The sequence below is a fragment of the Phocoena sinus genome, chromosome 13 (assembly GCF_008692025.1).
Source record: "Phocoena sinus isolate mPhoSin1 chromosome 13, mPhoSin1.pri, whole genome shotgun sequence".
Lineage (NCBI taxonomy): Eukaryota > Metazoa > Chordata > Mammalia > Artiodactyla > Phocoenidae > Phocoena > Phocoena sinus.
The window spans coordinates 20658517-20675354 of NC_045775.1; the positions used below are offsets into that span (position 1 = coordinate 20658517).

General features: G+C 51.9%; 1 protein-coding gene across 2 annotated transcripts in view; it reads right to left on the minus strand.

The window, feature by feature from the left end:
* Positions 1-16838, minus strand: part of OTOF (otoferlin) — a 91863-nt gene that overhangs the window by 24681 nt on the left and 50344 nt on the right. For both annotated transcript variants that reach the window (XM_032652674.1, XM_032652675.1), the window contains exons 6-11: positions 14988-15061; positions 13513-13639; positions 12986-13040; positions 6906-7037; positions 2189-2251; positions 1679-1763 (exon numbers count right to left, since the gene is read on the minus strand). In XM_032652674.1, coding sequence (XP_032508565.1) covers positions 1679-1763; positions 2189-2251; positions 6906-7037; positions 12986-13040; positions 13513-13639; positions 14988-15061 — 536 coding nt within the window. The remainder of the gene's footprint in view (positions 1-1678; positions 1764-2188; positions 2252-6905; positions 7038-12985; positions 13041-13512; positions 13640-14987; positions 15062-16838) is intronic.

Here is a 16838-nt window from a genome sequence, read left to right on the forward strand (position 1 = left end):
TTTCCTCTTCCCCTCCCTCCTCTTTCAACTTCTCCTATAGTTCAGACCTGTTGCCAGCAAGCCTCTGTCTCCATTCGGTTCTGTGAGATGTGTTCAGGACTGTGTGCAGAAATCAGCCTGTTTGGCGACAGGCCAGGCCAACTGTGTCTCCGGAGAGATAATGCCATTGCAGAGTCCGAAGAGACAGACCGGGATGGTGAGAGCGGAGTAAGCCATGTATGTGAGGGGTCACTGGAGGCCGTCAGCTGAACTGGCACACCTCAGGAGGAGGGGGCCGTGTCCTAGGCTGCCCCAGAGCTTCCACTCTTGCCAGAGTGGATGTTTGTGGGATGGATACATGAACAGATAGATAGCCAGACGGCTGGATGGGGAGATGGATAGTAGAAGATGGGCGGTAGGGTGCCTGGCTGGCCTAAAAGGTAGATGGATAGAGGGATGGATAGATGGCAGATGGATAAATGGATAGAAGGATGGATTAACATACGGACAGGTGAGTAGGTAGATATGTGGGTGGGTGAAAGACTATATGGGTGGATGGACAGATGTGTGAATGAATAGTTAGATGAACTGGGGAAATTTAGCAAGGAAAGAGAATAAGACTCAGGAGGGACATAAAATTTGTCTTCAGAGTTGAAGGTTATTTGAAGAGGGAGTGGATTTTTTTCTTTCTGTTCCTTCAGAGAGAGATTGGACTGATGTTTTTAAGGTCTCTTCAAGCTTGAATGTTCTATGATTTTGTGATTTTTATGTGTATAATCTTCGGTTTTCAGCTTAGATTTCCTGGTCTGAGTCATAGTTATAATGTGCACCAGCCAAGTGTCTACTAGGTTGAACATAAGGAATCGCCAATTTGTTCAACCTAATAGTTTAGTGGCACCTCTGAGACACAACTTCTTTTAGCCTCATTTATCTCGTCTGTAGAATGGGAAGGAATGCTGATGTCTCCCTCACTGTTTTGTGAGGGTGAAATTGTATTGTCACTGTCAGAGGGCCTAATGGGGTCCTTACTGCACCCAAGTGGCGGGTTCACTTCAGGGACATGGGTGGGGCCCAGTGCCAGCTTGTCTGCCCGTGGTTCCCAAGCTGGCCGTGTGGTGAGTGCTGTCTGTCATGCTGAGGCACCTTCTCTGTCTGGTCCAAGCCTCACCAGCCCTCTGGGCCAGGGCTTGGGGTTCCCTCACTAACCCCATGCGGTGTTGGCGTATGGGTTCCCCCAGAGCTGCTAAGCAGATAGCCCACGCGGCTGTTCTCAGGCAGCCTGGGTCACTGGACGGATGGTCAGTGAAGGTGTTTTCAGGGCACAGTATCCCTCAGAGACTGCCCCCGCCCCCTGCATTGGGTGTTGAGGACATTGTGGCTCAGTAGGGACTCTGAGGGAGTCACACGGCCTGACCTCACTGTAGACCAGCTGGGTGACCAGGGAAGCCCTGGCACTTCTCTGGCGCCCAGGCCCCTCAGCTGTAAAAGGGGGCCATGCTGCCGACTCTGCAGGCCTCCCGTGAGCCCCGCCGACTGGGCGCAGGTGGTCACTGCGACTGTATGCAGGCTGGGCACCCCATCGCTCTGCATACCTGAAGACCGTGTGCACTCACGGCCTCACCTGAGCCCAGCGCCCGCCAGGGTGGGAGGGACTGCGTGTCCCGGGCTCCCGGAGCTGACCGGCTGTGCAGCTACTCACCCGGCTGGGAGTACACGGTCCCCACGTCCATTTTGAAGGAGCCCACCAGGGTGCCACTGCGCAGCAGGTTCTTGGAGTGAATCACCTTCCGGGCAGAACCACCAGTCACCAGTCAGGTGGATGGGGCTGAGGCTTTCCGTGGGGCGGGGAAGGGCTGACTGATAGTGGTGCCATGTCACTCTTTCTGGGGATGTGAGCTTCAGGTGAAGCAGGAGGGCGTCTGGCAGGGCAGGGGCCGCTCTCTGAGGCTTAGTATCAGCCTCTTGTGCCTCACCTGTGCTCTGCTGGCTGCCAGGTATGCGTGAGCAGGTTGTACACTCTACTGAAGGATCTAGCTAATGGGGCGAGAGGGGCCCACATCCAGCCTGTGCCCCACTTGCCCGGCTGTGTGTCTGGGTGCGGGTCTGCCTTTTTATGGTTGGCCCGCCCAGAGGGGTGCCCTTTTCAAGTCTGCACAGAGGTGCAGTTTGAGCTAAGAGCCCCGCCTACCAGGGACTGCTCCCCACTCACCGAGATCTTGATGATCTTGTCGAACATGACGTCAGGAGGGACATGGAAGTCGAAGACGAAGTACTGGAGGGGGAAGGACCCAGACTTGCTGTCACTTGGAGGGCAGGGGCTAAATGCCGGGCCCTCCCTCCTGACAGTGCCTGTCTGCACCTCGGCCATTTCCCTTGAGCCCCAAAGTTTGGATGAGCAGGAGGGGCAACCACTGGTCCCCCCTGACCCCGGGGGAGCTGGGAGTCGTGTGGTCTTGAGCAACACATCTTCTGAACCTCAGCTTCCTGAGCTGTCAGACGGGGGTAATGATGCCCCCCCTCAGAGTCTTGTTATGAGGCTTGATGAGATACATGTAAGATACTGTAAGATACGCTGTGGTTATATGGGTCCCACAGACATCACCATTAAACCACAGTGCTGCCTAGAAGATGCACCCCAAGTTTGGAGGTGTTTAAATGTAAACTAAGCTGAGCCTTAGAATTTAGAACCGATGCACTTAATCTGCTATAAATGTAAGTGCTGTGGGTGCGACCTGTCCTCTCGGCTGGGAGCTGCCACTCACAGTTGCAGTGCCCACCCATCTGTCCCGGCCTCGGTGTGCAGGCGCTGGGAGCGAGGGTGCGGACAGCGAGCAGAAGGCCCACTGTTTTGGTGAACTTGTGGGCAGGGAGATGGAAGAAAGGTTGCCGAAGAGCTTGGAGTAAATGAGACTCTGCTCCTGGCTGTTGGAGGCTCACACTAGAGCATTGTGGGTAACAGCGCCAGCTTTAGAGCCAGAAAGACTGAGCTTTCACTGTTGCTCCAGTCACCTCCCTTCCTGAGCCTCAGTTTACACCTCTGTGACGTGGGGATAACGAGCCAGGGCCGCCATGTGGGACTGCTCCGGGGCAGCATTCACGGGGTTGCTGGGAGGCGTGGTTCGGAATCTAAATGAGATGACCTGGGTCAAGCATTCAACCCAGGCATGCACACGGCCACTGCACAATAAATACCAACTGCTACGAAGCACTATGCCCAGATGATGCTGGTCACGGGGGACTGAAGCTCTGGAGAGGTGGGTGGTACAGGCATCTAGACACGCAGATGGTAACCGATGCCTTGAGGCTGGGGAGATACCCGGGGAGAGAAGGAAGGACAGTAGGAAAGAAGCAGGCCCAGGACAGGGCTCCAAGAAGCAGCAGCACTTCAGCAGTGGGCACAGGGAGTGATGCCAAGAAAGGCAGTGAGGAGAGGAGCTGGAGAGAGGGGAAGGCAGGAGAGTGGCGGGAGAGGTCCCCAGGGCAGGGGGCGGCGAGAGGATGGAAGGGCCGGGGCGGTCGAGGGAGAGGGAGAAATGGTGGATGTTGAACTTAGGGACAGTGAGGTCCTTGATGTCTGGAAAAGGGCAGTTTCAGGAAAGATGGGGCACAGAAATGAGTGCAGGGATTAAGGTGAGGAAGTGGTGGTCACTAGGAGGTATGTGGGACTGAGGAAAGGCACAGCTAGGTAGATAGACAGATAGATGGATGCATGGATAGGTAGATGGATGGATAGATGATAGGCTTCTAGCTCCTGTCCTTGATCATAATGGTTCTTCATAGTTGTGCTTAGAATATGCTAGAGTGAAAGGCCTTATAGACAAAAGGGGAGTCAAAAGAAAAGCAAAGGCAGAGTTGGTGATGTTGAGTGGACGATATAGTGGTAGATTCTTTGGGATGTAGAAAGAGAAGGATTCAAGGCAATGGGGGGAGGTGGTTTTAGGCAGAAGGAAGATGACAGTGTCTGGGGCCGGACGCACCGAGAAGAGGTCTTGGCCTGGGCTGTGGATTGTCAGCTTGTTCTGGGGAGGGGGGTGATGGTTATGAGCCCCCCTTCACAGGAAGACAGGTCCAGAGCCAGGCGGGAGGGTCAAGGCCAGGCCAGGTGCCGCAGAGCTGTGTCAGCCCTAGGAGAGCGAGCTAACTAAGCTAGGACTCTGCGCTGTCTGTGGTCGTATTCCTTGTATTTCCTGAACATATTTCCCTTTTGTGATTACTTAGAAATCTAAGTGATGTTGATTGTTCCCACCTCCCTCTATTGTGTTTAGTGGAACCAAAGGTAGGTTCCCATCAACTCAGAGAATTAGCGGGAAGCAGCACACCCCTGGGACCAGGGGGACAGTATAAAAGGAAGAGAAGAAAAGGGAAAGAAAATTCTAGCTTTGGGGCTGGGAGGAATCATGGGAAGATAGTTTAGCACACTGGTTCTCAACTGGGGCCGATTTTAACCCCCGGGAGGCATTTGACAATGTCTAGAAACCTTCTTGGTTGCTACATCTGAGTGGAGGATTGCTATCGGAGGATTGCTTCTATCTAGTGCGTAGAAGCCAGGGACGCTGCTCAGTATCCGACAATGCACAGGACAGTCCCCTACAACAAAGAATTACCTGGTCCAAAGTAGCCACAGTGCTGAGTTTGAGAAACTCTGGTTTAGAGGAAACAGAAATTGAATAAGTCAGAGTTACTTGGGTTTGTGAAAAAGAACAAAAATATGATCAGGTGTAAATTTAAGATGATCCAAAGATGAGTGGAATAAATAGTTTCAGCGGATATAAATGTAGAGTTTGGAAAATGGAACGAGGAAGTGTGCTGTTTGCACCCACTCTGTGGCCAGGCATGAGCTTGGTGCAGAGCAGATGCCCAGCGGATGTCTATTTCTTCGTCTGGGTAAGTATCCATTCAGCAAAGTGTTACCAAAGCCCTCTAGGTACATGGCAGGCCCTGGGCTGGGCTACAGCGATGCAGGAGACTGGGAGCCTCCCGGGTTAGACATGAAGAACCAACTGCAACTTGGGGATGTTGTTGTCAGAGATAGAGGAATGCCCTGACCTCTGACCTAGAGAGTGCAGGGAAGGCTACTCAGTGCAAGGACATTTGAGCTGGGCTCTGCAGGGTGAGTAGGAGTTTGCTGAGGAGCCACAGAGTGGGGAGAACAGCTCTGTTTCCTTGGGAAGGAGGAAACCATTTGAATGAAACATGAGGCACGTGGGCCTGCCGCAAGGTGAGCCCTCCCCTCAGGCAAACATGGCTTCACCACTATCAAATAACTGTGGAAGGCCATGGGGCCCTGTCTCCACATCTGTTAGGGAAAAATAGATGTTATCTAGGCCGGAGGTTTTTCCAGTCAGGGATGTGTCCTGACATAAGGTCAGAGATGTCGAGCCTGAATTTCCTGACTCCTGGGAAGGTTGCCGCATGGGGCTGAGGGGGGTCCTGAAACAGCAGTGTCCCAGCCCTGTGGCCCTGCAGGAAACCAGCTGTGAGAATGGGGTCCATTTGTGGTCATTGAGGAGACCTCGGCCAGGCTCTGGCTTTAGCCTGGGTCCCCGTGAAGGGCAGAGCTGTGCCTGGGTTTTCCTCCTGAAGGCCCACGACTGGGGCTGCCCACAGTTTCCCAAGCGATGCCCTCCCCCAAGCAGCAGACGGCACCCTCAGCCCTCACCGCCCCCAGGACGGACACCAAAACACAGGACGCAGGTGCCTCGTTTGGCCAGGGTGCCAGCTGACTTCTGGCTTAGTCTGATGTGTGCTCAGCCATCTGAGGGGCATCCCTCCCCACAGCTGATTAAGATGGGTCCCTCCCTGGAGCCCAGAGTCACGATGCTGTGTCTGGGGTGAGCGTCCAAGGTGGCAGACAGGGCGCTGGGCAGAGGCAGGGCAGTCTGGGCCCTGTTCTGTCTACCGTACTCTCTGTGATCTTGGCCCTTTTCATATTGTGGCCTCAGTCTCCTCCTCTGTAAGATGGAAAGATTGAACTAGGTCTCTGAGGTCCTTTAACTTCGATGTGGCCTCAGACAGTGGCAATGAACAGCAGTGGGTACTGGGCCTTTTTTTTTTTTTTTTTTTTTTTTTGCGGTACGTGGGCCTCTCACTGCCGTGGCCTCCCCCGCCTCAGAGAACAGGCTCCAGACGCGCAGGCTCAGCGGCCATGGCTCACGGGCCCAGCCGCTCCGCGGCATGTGGGATCCTCCCGGAGCGGGGCACGAACCCGCGTCCCCTGCATCGGCAGGCGGACTCTCAACCACTGCGCCACCAGGGAAGCCCGGTACTGGGCCTTTTACCCCTCACTCCCCAAGCATCACGGCCAGTGGTCTGGAAGGACCCCAAAGAGGTTGATGGCAGCTGAGCAGGGAGCGTGCGCACACAGAACCCAACTCTGGCACGTAGCACCCAGGCCAGGTCTTTCTCCAGGAGCTTCAATGTCCCTTGGGTAGGATGGGATTGATGGTGACAACTTCTGACAGTGTGAGAGTCAGAAGAGATGATGCACCAAAAACGTTTACGAGAGTGCCTGGCACTCAGCAAGTGCTCATTAATGGTGCCAGTGCCACCACGGGCTGGGGCTGGAAGGAGGTGGCCCCGCCCCAGGGCTCTGGCCTAGGAAACATCTAGGACCAGGCCTCAGGGAGTGCACGGTTCACTCACAGGTGCTGCTGGGAGCAGCACAGGAGGACCTGGGGTGCTATTCCTTTCACAGGGTGGCCCCTGGCCAGACCTGTGTCTGGCTGGGATGTGGACTGGGGCTTCAGAGGGGGCAGCACTGCACGTCAGCAGGCTGCGGGTTGTAACGGGCGGGCCAAGGTCATGCCGGCTGGTGGCCCTCTGTGTCCCTTGACTCCCAGCTTCTCCCGTTGGGCCCCATGGGGCCAGGGCCCAGACTCTGCCATGGTTTGGAGGCCCCTTCCCCACCCGGGGCCCCAGGCTCTGACCTCGTTGTAGTAGGGGCAGTTAGTGGACTCCTTCATGGAGGTGTACTTCTTGTCGTCGCCCACCTCCACGCACACCACGGGGTCCACGTTCAAGCCCACCAGCTGCCGGGCCTCGATCACCGTGATGCTGACCTGCGGGCGGGCAAGAGGGGGACCGAGAAGGAAAGCGGGTGAGGTTGGATCTGGTCCTGCAGGAGTCGGGGCCCGGGCAGCAGGCTGGAAGGTGCCAGGAGCCAGCACCGGATTTGGGGGCCAGTCGGCCTGCTGTACATCCGCTGGTGATCCTGGGCTCTTTCCCCCACTAAGCCTCACTGTCCTCATTTATAAAGAAAGGGCGTGGCTAGATCACCTCCAAGTAGGTGTGCAGCAGAATTACCAGGTGGGAGGGGAAGGATGGTGGGTAAAGACCCTGAGGCCCCTGGCCATACTCCAGACCAACCCAGTCCAGTCTTGGGGCAGGGGTGGAAGGAGTGGCGTCCAGCAGCCATATTTTTAAAGCTCCCGGGTGATTCCATGTGCTTCAAGTTCTCCCCGGCATCAATGGCTCTGCCTCACCGAGGGCTGCAAACCTACCTCCCAGGTTTTGTGTACTCCGGGATTAAGCTTTCTAAGTCTCCATTAACATGCATTTGATTTTCTGCTCCAGCATTTCTCATTTTAAGCCTGCAGGACTCTGACATCTTTTTTTTTTTTTTTTTTTTGTGGTACGCGGGCCTCTCACTGCCGTGGCCGCTCCCGTTGCGGAGCACAGGCTCCGGACGCGCAGGCTCAGCGGCCATGGCTCACGGGCCCAGCCGCTCCACGGCATGTGGGATCTTCCCGGACCGGGCCACGAACCCGTGTCCCCTGCATCGGCAGGCGGACTCTCAACCACTGCACCACCAGGGAAGCCCTGACATCTTTTTTATTTCTGGAATTTGGCTCCCTTTCTACATTCCTGGCTCCCCTTCTTCTGTTTAATTTCTTTGAATGCCCAGTGAGGCTTTGGTGCCCACCTGAACACACCTTTTTTTGCCTTGAGACTTGTATGTTGTGTGCATTCTGTATCTTTTTCAGTGGCATCCACCTCTCTAGAATCTTATTTCTATTCTGGGAAGCACTTTTTCATCCATTCAACAAATATTTGCATATATATATATATATATATATATATATATATAGAGAGAGAGAGAGAGAGAGAGAGAGAGAGAGAGACAGAGGGAGAGAGACAGAGGGAGGTAGAGACGTGCGTGTATGTGTCTGTGCACATACTCTTCCCGAACTCTCACTGCTTTGGATCTGGAGGTGTCAGTGGCCATGGGTGGGCCATGATAAACAGGAAGAGACACAGACTCGGGGTTGCTGGAATGGCATTGAGCCTCAGTTTTCTCAGCTATGAGTGGAAGACACTACCTATCTATAAGTTTGTGTGAGGGCTGAATGAGATAATGTGCATCAAAGCGCTTCATAAACAGTAGACAGGTGTAGGAAATGTGAGCTCTCGTTATAAATGGCTTCTCAAATAGAATTTACTTTCAGTTAAGTGGCTGGTGTCCCAAACAGATAGGGTCGTGTATGACGCTTAATATTGTTTCATTTAAGTCTCTTGAACTTGCATTTTAACAAATAGCTTATGTTGAGCTGGTACTCTTCTAATGAAACTGTATGAGTTGCTTTTTACGATCCTCATCTTGGAGAGTTGGTATTTTAATTGCTGTGCTTTGATGCAACTACTAAATATGATTTTACTCAAGAGAATCAGTCTCCCTTTTCACGAAAAAGAATAGCCATGAAAATTATCATCCACTGCGTCCATCAGATATTTATATATCTTATAAATATCCGGAAGGACAAGAAAAATCCACACAACAAAAGTAACGATGTTAACAAAATAAAAACCCTGATGACAACGAGAACGTTACCAAGCAAGTATGTAGAACTGGAAACTGAACATTTACTAATTGAAGTAATACTTGAACTATGAAAACAAGCATTTCTATGTGGAATGAGGTTCCACAGGGAATGGAACTGAGAATCTGGAGCTCTGAAGGAGTTCAATAATCATTGTTTCTTCAGGGAGCTAAAAGGGAAATAGAGCCAGTTCTGAGAAGTTTACTGTGAAGAGAGTAAACAGACACTAGAAGTCCTTCCAGAACATTCTTTGCGTAGTAGTTTATAGAGTTTTAAGCTCTATGAAACCTTATACCAAAGATTTTTTTAAGAGCTCATTTTTTTCCCAAAACTAACCCATCCCTATTCCTCCATTAAAAAAAAAAAAAAAAAGATTTTCTGTAACTCAAGACTGGGAAGTAGACAAACACAGTTTTGGTATAATAAGGTAGTAAAGATATGCCATCAGGAGATTAACTTTTGCAGTGTGAGAGGTTGGCTGGTTTTTATGTTTTTCACCCAGGGACTCAGCTGTAATGATAGCCTTTTTGCCCCCTGCTCCTTTTCAGGACCCAGAGTTCCCACCTTCTTCCACTGAGCAGAGCCAGTAATGGTGGACGACCCTAGCTGGAAGCTCTGACACCAGGCGGGAAGCAGGTAGGGAGGGGAGGGCACAGGGCTGAAAGGAGAAAAGGGTGGGGCAGGGGGAGGAGGCTCCAGTGCGTGCTCTTTGCAGGCTGAAGGGTGGCCTGAGGGGTACCCTGAGAGTGCGCAAAGGAGGTCGCGGCCTGGCGTTGGTGGGGGAGGAGAATGCCAGTCCGGGTTCCCCCCGCCCCCCCCGTGCTCTATGGAGGGGAATGTATCATTTGGATTTGAAATTAAAAAAAAAAAAACATTAAACTCTGAAGAAGGGGATTTCAGTCATCAGCAGAGGACTCCATCTTTCCATGATGGAAGAGGGGGAGGCAAATAGAGCCACTAAGGGACCAACTGACCAGCTGACCAGGGTAACTCTTTTGGTGACTGACTATTCCATCCTCTCCTTCCAAGATAAGGGACATAATCCTCAGGTGACTCCATGAAACTCATCACAAGGAACACTGCTGAGTGTAAATCTATACCTCTGTCCTGGGAGAACCTAAGAGTCATGGTGCTTTGTGACCTGCTTCTGAGGGCTCTGATAGGGCTGCAAAACATCGCTGGGAGCTGGAGGTGAGAGGTGGTGGACCCTTTAGTACTGCTCTTCTGAAACATCCTTTATGTTCCCTCATCTCCAGGTGACAGAGATGTGACATGACCAGTTGTGCATTTTGAGAAGATCACTCCAGTGGTGGCATAGAGCATGGAGTGGAGGGGGCAATATGAGAGCGGGGAGATCAGATAGGAAGTGGCTGCCATATGGCACTTGAGCTGGATAAATGACGTGGAGGTGAAAACCGGAGAGATGTTTGGAGGTGAAAATGTATATGGTCTTGGTGGCGGGAAGAGAGGGTAGTGAAGAGACTCAAGACTCTGTGACCCGCCAAGTACATCCCTGCCAAGTGCCAAGCACCAAGCTTTGCCCACTCTGATGGGGAAACTGCATATTCACAGGGAGGAAGCTGCAGCTTCTTGCTTTTGAGATGCCAATAATCAGGAAAGGGTTTTCGCATTACATGCATTCTAAACAGAAGAAACAAAGGGCCTGAGTACACCACGGTCTTTTCACCTCGGGACCTCCTTTCAGTGCTACCCAATCTTTAGGATGGTTCTGAGCCCTGAGGATCCTTCCTGAATCTGAGTACAGCTAAGTGCCTCTGGCTGAGGTCTTTCTAACTCAGCAAAGCCAGTTCTCCAAGAGAGTGAAGTCCTTCTGATAGGTTTTTCTTGCTTTATACATTGTACCTACTGAAAGCAAGAATAATTCCACATTTGCAATCCTCACATTGCATCCTCAGCTCTCTATCCAAGTGTGTTAACCCAGTTGAGATGTGAATCAACCTGTCAGGGAATACTGTGTTACCAGGTCCAATACAACTGTTTTGTTCAGTTCAGAATATTTACAAAGTCTTTGGAGGCTGACTGTCTGGTCCACTTAATAAAAGTCTCTGTTAGGAAGTGGTCTGAAAGAGCTTTTGAAAACATGCAGTAGGTAGTAAGCTAAATGAACAGGAACCAGAGGGAGAGACTGTTCAAAAGGCTTAATTAGAGAGAAATTAGTTGCTCTGACTATGGGGTAGGACATCCTCAAGTTTGAACCTTGCTTCTAGCTTTGAATAACTGTGTGACCTGGGACAAGCTCCTTACCCACCCTGGGCCTCAGTTTCTCGCCTATGAAATACAGTAATACCTATACTTGGGTGGTTGTTAAGATTACATTAACTTAAATGGAAAACATACCTACCTAGCCTAGTGCCTGGTACATAGTAAACCTTCAAATAAATAAGTTACATTAGCAGCAACAATAACGATGGCACCATTTTCTATGTGCCTTTACATGGCGGGCTCGTGACACTGTAGATTGAACGGTATCTGACTATGGGGTCTTTGTTCTTTAGAAGTTTTTCTCTTCTCAGAACACAGAGGAGCAAAGCCCTGAGCTGAGCTTCCTGGAAAAGCCCTCAGAAGTGTTAGGACATTCTGTGCTTGGGTTTGGGCAGAGAGGTGAGGAGGTGACATTCCCAAACCTCCAAGGAGCCCAGTGGTGTGAGGTTGTCTGAATCCCCAGGGGCAGGTCCGCTTGACACTGCCTGGGGCTATTTTTCAAGCCCCTGGGAAGATGGTCACCGACTGGATGAAAACAAACCGAAGCAAGGATTCAGAGAGACAGGGTGCATCCTTGAGGAAATATGACCAGATGCACCTGATACAAAGAAAGCTGGTGCCAAGTCCTCAATATTGTCACCTGACTGAGGTGAGGTGGGCTGTCCTTAAAGAAGGGAGCATGGGGCCTGGGAAATGGGCATCAAAGCTAAAGCCCTAACCCGGGAGAAGGGTTTGCTCTGATTCTGGGGCCTGGCGCTGGCCCTAGGCAGGAGGTGCAGTGGCAGTCAGGTGAGGTCTCCTGAAGGCTCTGCCCTCCCAACCAGCCAGCAAACTCCCTCAATCCTAGGAACGCCCAGCAGTCTTTTCACCTACAACTGGGTCTTGATACTTCCTAATGAAGGGTCCAGAGGAATTCGTGGTCCTTGGGCCCTTCCTGTTTGCAGTTTATAAATAAGTACTAGGTACTTCCGGCTTGTACATTAGCCTATCGTGAGTTATGTTAGTGTAACTCAGGCTCCGATCAACTCTGGGAAAAGAGACAAAATTGAGGGTGTGGTCCTGCAAAGCTGAGGATGAGGCCCCAGGCTGGGAGGGCTGCACTGGGTCCTGCTGTTTACATGGCCCTCTCCCCGCAGTTCCCAGCCATGCTCATGCCCCATCCATCCTGCCTGCACTGTGGCCACATTAGCAATCTTATAGCAGCAAATCTCTCCCTATCTCAGCCATTTTAGAAACATACAAATAAAAAAATTGTTAATTTCAGAAAATACTGAGAAGCAAAAAGAAGAAAAAAACATCCACATTCTCAGCATCTATAGATAGCCAGGATTGACACTACTTCCAGCATCAAAATAATACAAAGCAACAACTTAAAAAAACACACCAGGGGCTTCCCTGGTGGCGCAGTGGTTGAGAGTCCGCCGGCCGATGCAGGGGACACAGGTTCGTGCCCCACATGCCGCGGAGCGGGAAGATCCCACATGCCGCGGTGTGGCTGGGCCCGTGAGCCATGGCCGCTGAGCCTGCGCGTCCAGAGCCTGTGCTCCGCAACGGGAGAGGCCGCAACAGTGAGAGGCCCACGTACCGCAACAAAACAAAACAAAACAAAACACCAAAATATCTTTCTTCAGAGACACTTATTAAAAAAAATTTTTTTGGATGCTCTTTGGTCTTTTTATGGTTTTTCCAGGCCCCTCTCACTTTATAAAGACCGTTACAAAATCCTAGGAGGGCTTTGACCAGCATAAGCAGAGTTCTCAAGCTGCTCTTTGGGTTTGTACTTCTCTACTTATGACACTGCTGTGAGTGCTTTCCAGGAACAAGCTTACTTTGGTAACATATATTCAGCTTGTGGTTCTCTACGACCCTCAGATCCATGCCTTCACAGAGTCTATAACGCAGATCTGGCCAGAACCCCTCACTAGACAGAGTCGGAAAGGCATGAGGCCTCTAGCTGCCCCACCTACCTGGTAATCCATGGGCCGTCCGGCACTTGGCTCCATCTTAATGTCTGGCTTGGATCTGAGGAGGAGAATGTACTGTCAGGCTGGGTGTAAGGGGACTGCTTTCAGGGGAGGAGGGCACTGGCAGTGGTTAGACCTTGGAGAAGGGCAGAAGCACAGAATCATGATCTTCAAACGCTCCAGGACTGCCAAACAGAATGGGGATCAGTTGTTCTCAGAGGCTCCAATACAGAGGACTAACCAATGGCAGAAGTGATAGGTAGACAGACATTAGGTCAACAGGTTCAAGCGTGGGCTGGGCAGCTCCGTGATTTCCCTTTGCCCGGAGGTGTTGAATGACCTGGGAACAGGCTCCTGCCTTTGCAGGGGGAGAGGTGAGGGAGACATCCAGGAAAAGAGGAAAGGGGCAGGGTTAGGAAGGAGCTGTCCATGTGCCCTGATTCCTCCCCACCCAAATTCCAAACATAGCAAGCTGGGTCCTGCCTGACCTGGGGAAGGCAACTGGGGCTGTGGGGTTCCTGCCCACTCACCGCTTGTTGGAGACGTTGGTGGTGAGAGCTGTGACGGAAGCTAGTGACACGGAGTCAGGATCCAGCCCATCTGCCAGCCGAATGGCCAGGCGGTCAAGGTCCTCCATCTCCAGTACTGCCGGTTCATCTGGGGAAGAGGGAGGGCCAGTTAGGTGGGCTGGATGGTGGGATAGTGACTGTATTTCCCTTTTTGCTTTGCCATCCAGGAAGCTGAGTCAAATTCCAGGTTTACTTGGTAGCATCTGCTGAGAATGTTATGGTCTGCATATCTGTCGTGTTTCTGGCCTACTCGTGATCTCTGATTTTAACTGAAATTGCACCTGGTCTTGCTTTTTAATTTTAATTGAATGTAACTCACTTATGCAAGCACTGAATATCCTTCGTGGAAGAGGGTCAGGAATAAAATAATACATACTTATGTACCTCCTGTACCAGTAGCTACCATTTACTGAGCGGCTATTACGTGCCAGGCACAATGTCAAGCACGTTATACATATGTCTTTAGTCCTCATAGCCACAGCCTGGCAAGATAGGCACTATTCTCATGTAACCAGATGAAGAAACTGAGGCTTATGAAGGAACTTATCCATGTAAAACAGCTGATGGAATTCAGAACCTAACCCTGTACTGATGTGTATTAATCCAATTAGATGAAGGAATGACGGTTCTGAGAAGCCACCCAAGGATGGTGGGTTTGAGTCTCAACCGGCAGCTTTACCCTCTCCAATCTAGGAAGGCAAAAGGCACAGCTGGAATTCGCAAGGGGCAAAAGACAAAGAGAGAGATTCCGGGGCCAGTGGGCCACACAGGGGATGCTGGGGAGGGAAGCCAGGAGCCCTGAGGATGGGTGTGTGATCTACAGACCTGGGTTAGAAAGACTCCTCTTAAATAGCTGTCTTGCGCCCTCCCCAGCCTGCTGCTACGGTGGCACCAGTGCCACAGGCCACTCCGGTCTTCCAGGACCCACCCTGCCTGTCTCCCCCAGGGCCGTCCCTGCAGCCTCGTGAAAGGTCACGGGGAAAAGGCAGGAGAGCGAGTCCTGCCACAGAGCAAGCATTCTCAGGACTCTGATTTTCCCCCAGAAATAGGGAATTGGCCAAATAACTTCCTTTTTTTTTTTTTTTTTTTTTGTTATTCCCTCCTCTAATTAAAAATCTCTAGGCTTCTGTGTAGAGAAGAAAGAATGAGAGCAAAGAGGGCAGGATGAGCCCAACGGACTGAGGGGCTCTGCTGCTCAGCTCTAGACCGGAGGAAACGCGCTACCCACCTTCAGCCCTCGGGGCGCCTCCTTCCGGAGGACCACTCTCAGGACCCGGCTTCTCTTCCAGCCAATGAGAGGCCAGGCCCCACCCAGGTGGATCCGCCGGCCAATAGCAGGAGAGCCCGTTGGGGCGCTGCCCGCGGAGAGGAGGGGTTTGGTCACCGGAGGGGAGAGAGGGGCCGCCTGGACCGTGGGCGGGGGCGCGCGTCCATACCTTGTCTTTGGTGTTCCTCTTTGTGAGGCCGGTTCTTGCCGAGCTTCATGGCGGAAAACACGCTCCTCCCGGCTCTGTGAGAGGGGGCCGCCAGAATGAGGTGGAAGGAGATAGACGCCGGGAGGAAGACACCCAGACATAGAAGAGCAAAACCCGAAAGAACACGTAAGGGAAGGGGAGATCCAAGCTCCAGCCCCTCACCTACTGGTCCCAAGATATATTTGGGGCCAAATTTCCCAAGTTGGGAGCCGTGAGGGGGAATTAGGGCAGAGGAAACCCCACCACTTCCTCCTTCCCCATGTCTTCACACCACTCAGGAGCAGGTCGGGAACGGCGACCAGTAAAGGCGGCCTTCAGGTGGAAAGAACCGTTTCAACTGGAGCCCCTTGGGGTCCTGATCCCAGCCCCCTCAGTCCAGTCTTGGAGCTCTGAGCTCCGCCAGTGCCGCCAAGTTCATCCTCCCCGACCGTGCACCCCACCTCGGCTGAGTGGAAAGAAAACCAGACAACCAGAGATAAAGCATCAGAACAGAAGGGCAGAAACGGGACTCAGAGGCACAGAGACTGATGGAAGTGTGGTTGAAACTAGCTGCTTAGTTCTCAGATGGCTCTGGTGCTCGAAGCCTGCCTTGTCTTTCCCAACCTCTCTGTGCCTTTGGATTCCCCTGGGTCCCCAGTGAAAAGAAGGAGATGGGCCCTTTCCCGTCTCTATCTTTGGTCCTGGCTTTGCCCCTTCTGCCTGTTCCCTCTCACTACAGAACCTCCACCCCCCCACCCCCAACCAACCCCCAGGAACGTATGGCAGATTCCATAGTTCCTACCTCTTCCTCTGGTTGGTGTGGCCTTGTGCCCCCAGGAGAAGGGCCTTGCAGTCAGGGGGGCTGAGGGAAGGGGGCAGGGGGTCCTCACTGTCCCCTCAGTGATGTCCCCGCAGCTGAGCTTGTGATCCCTGGTCCAGGAGGGGCCAGGAGTAGGATCAACAGGCAGTAAAGTGCAGTATTCCATTACCCCATCAATATTGCATGAGCTGGACACCTGACTCCGTCCACTTCCCATTCTCCCTCCTCCTGGCTGTGCCCCTGTCATCCTGGGCCCCATCCCTAGGTGGGGTGGGGTGCAGATTCCAACCCTGAGCTCACCTACAGCAGCAGGGCCCACCCATCTTTGGGTCAGGCATCTCCTTGTGGAGGTTTGGTTATGGTTCCCCGAGAACCCCTGTTCTTTTTTTTTTTTTTAAACATATTTAAAAAATAATTTAATCTCCACAGCAAGCTTTGAGGAGGATACTATTGACCACAGTTTACAGTTGAGGTTTGAAGCAGTTAGAAAAGCTTTATTCCATTGACCACATCTTGTTATCTGTAATGAAGAACCCCTGTTCTTTATGCTGGGTCATGTGAGATTGGGGAAAACCTTTCTGTCCTTGTAGAGATGGCCTAGAAATCTCAAGCCTCTCCTCCCCTCAACCTGGCCCTATCCTAGCTCCAGGCCTTTTCTATACTCTTCATACGCCTGGCAAGACATGAAGAGGAATGTGTCTGTGTCCCAGTGAGAGAGCAACTGAGGACCACCTCTTTCGTGTGGCACCAGCTCACAGTTTAAGAAACAGTGGCATCTTCATGATTTCCTAAAAAGGCACGAGGTGGGTGAAAGAAGGCTGGGGTAGCACTGATCTCTTCACACTATCCGGCATCACGTTTTCCAGGACATATCAACAGGAGGAAAGGGAAAGAAAGCACTCTAAAAAAAGAAAACTGATGCCTTTGGAGTTATCTTTAAAAGTTTCTCCCCAACAAGAGATTATATAACCTTTCTTGAGCCACTAATCTGGGCCAAAGGCTTTTCCAGATGT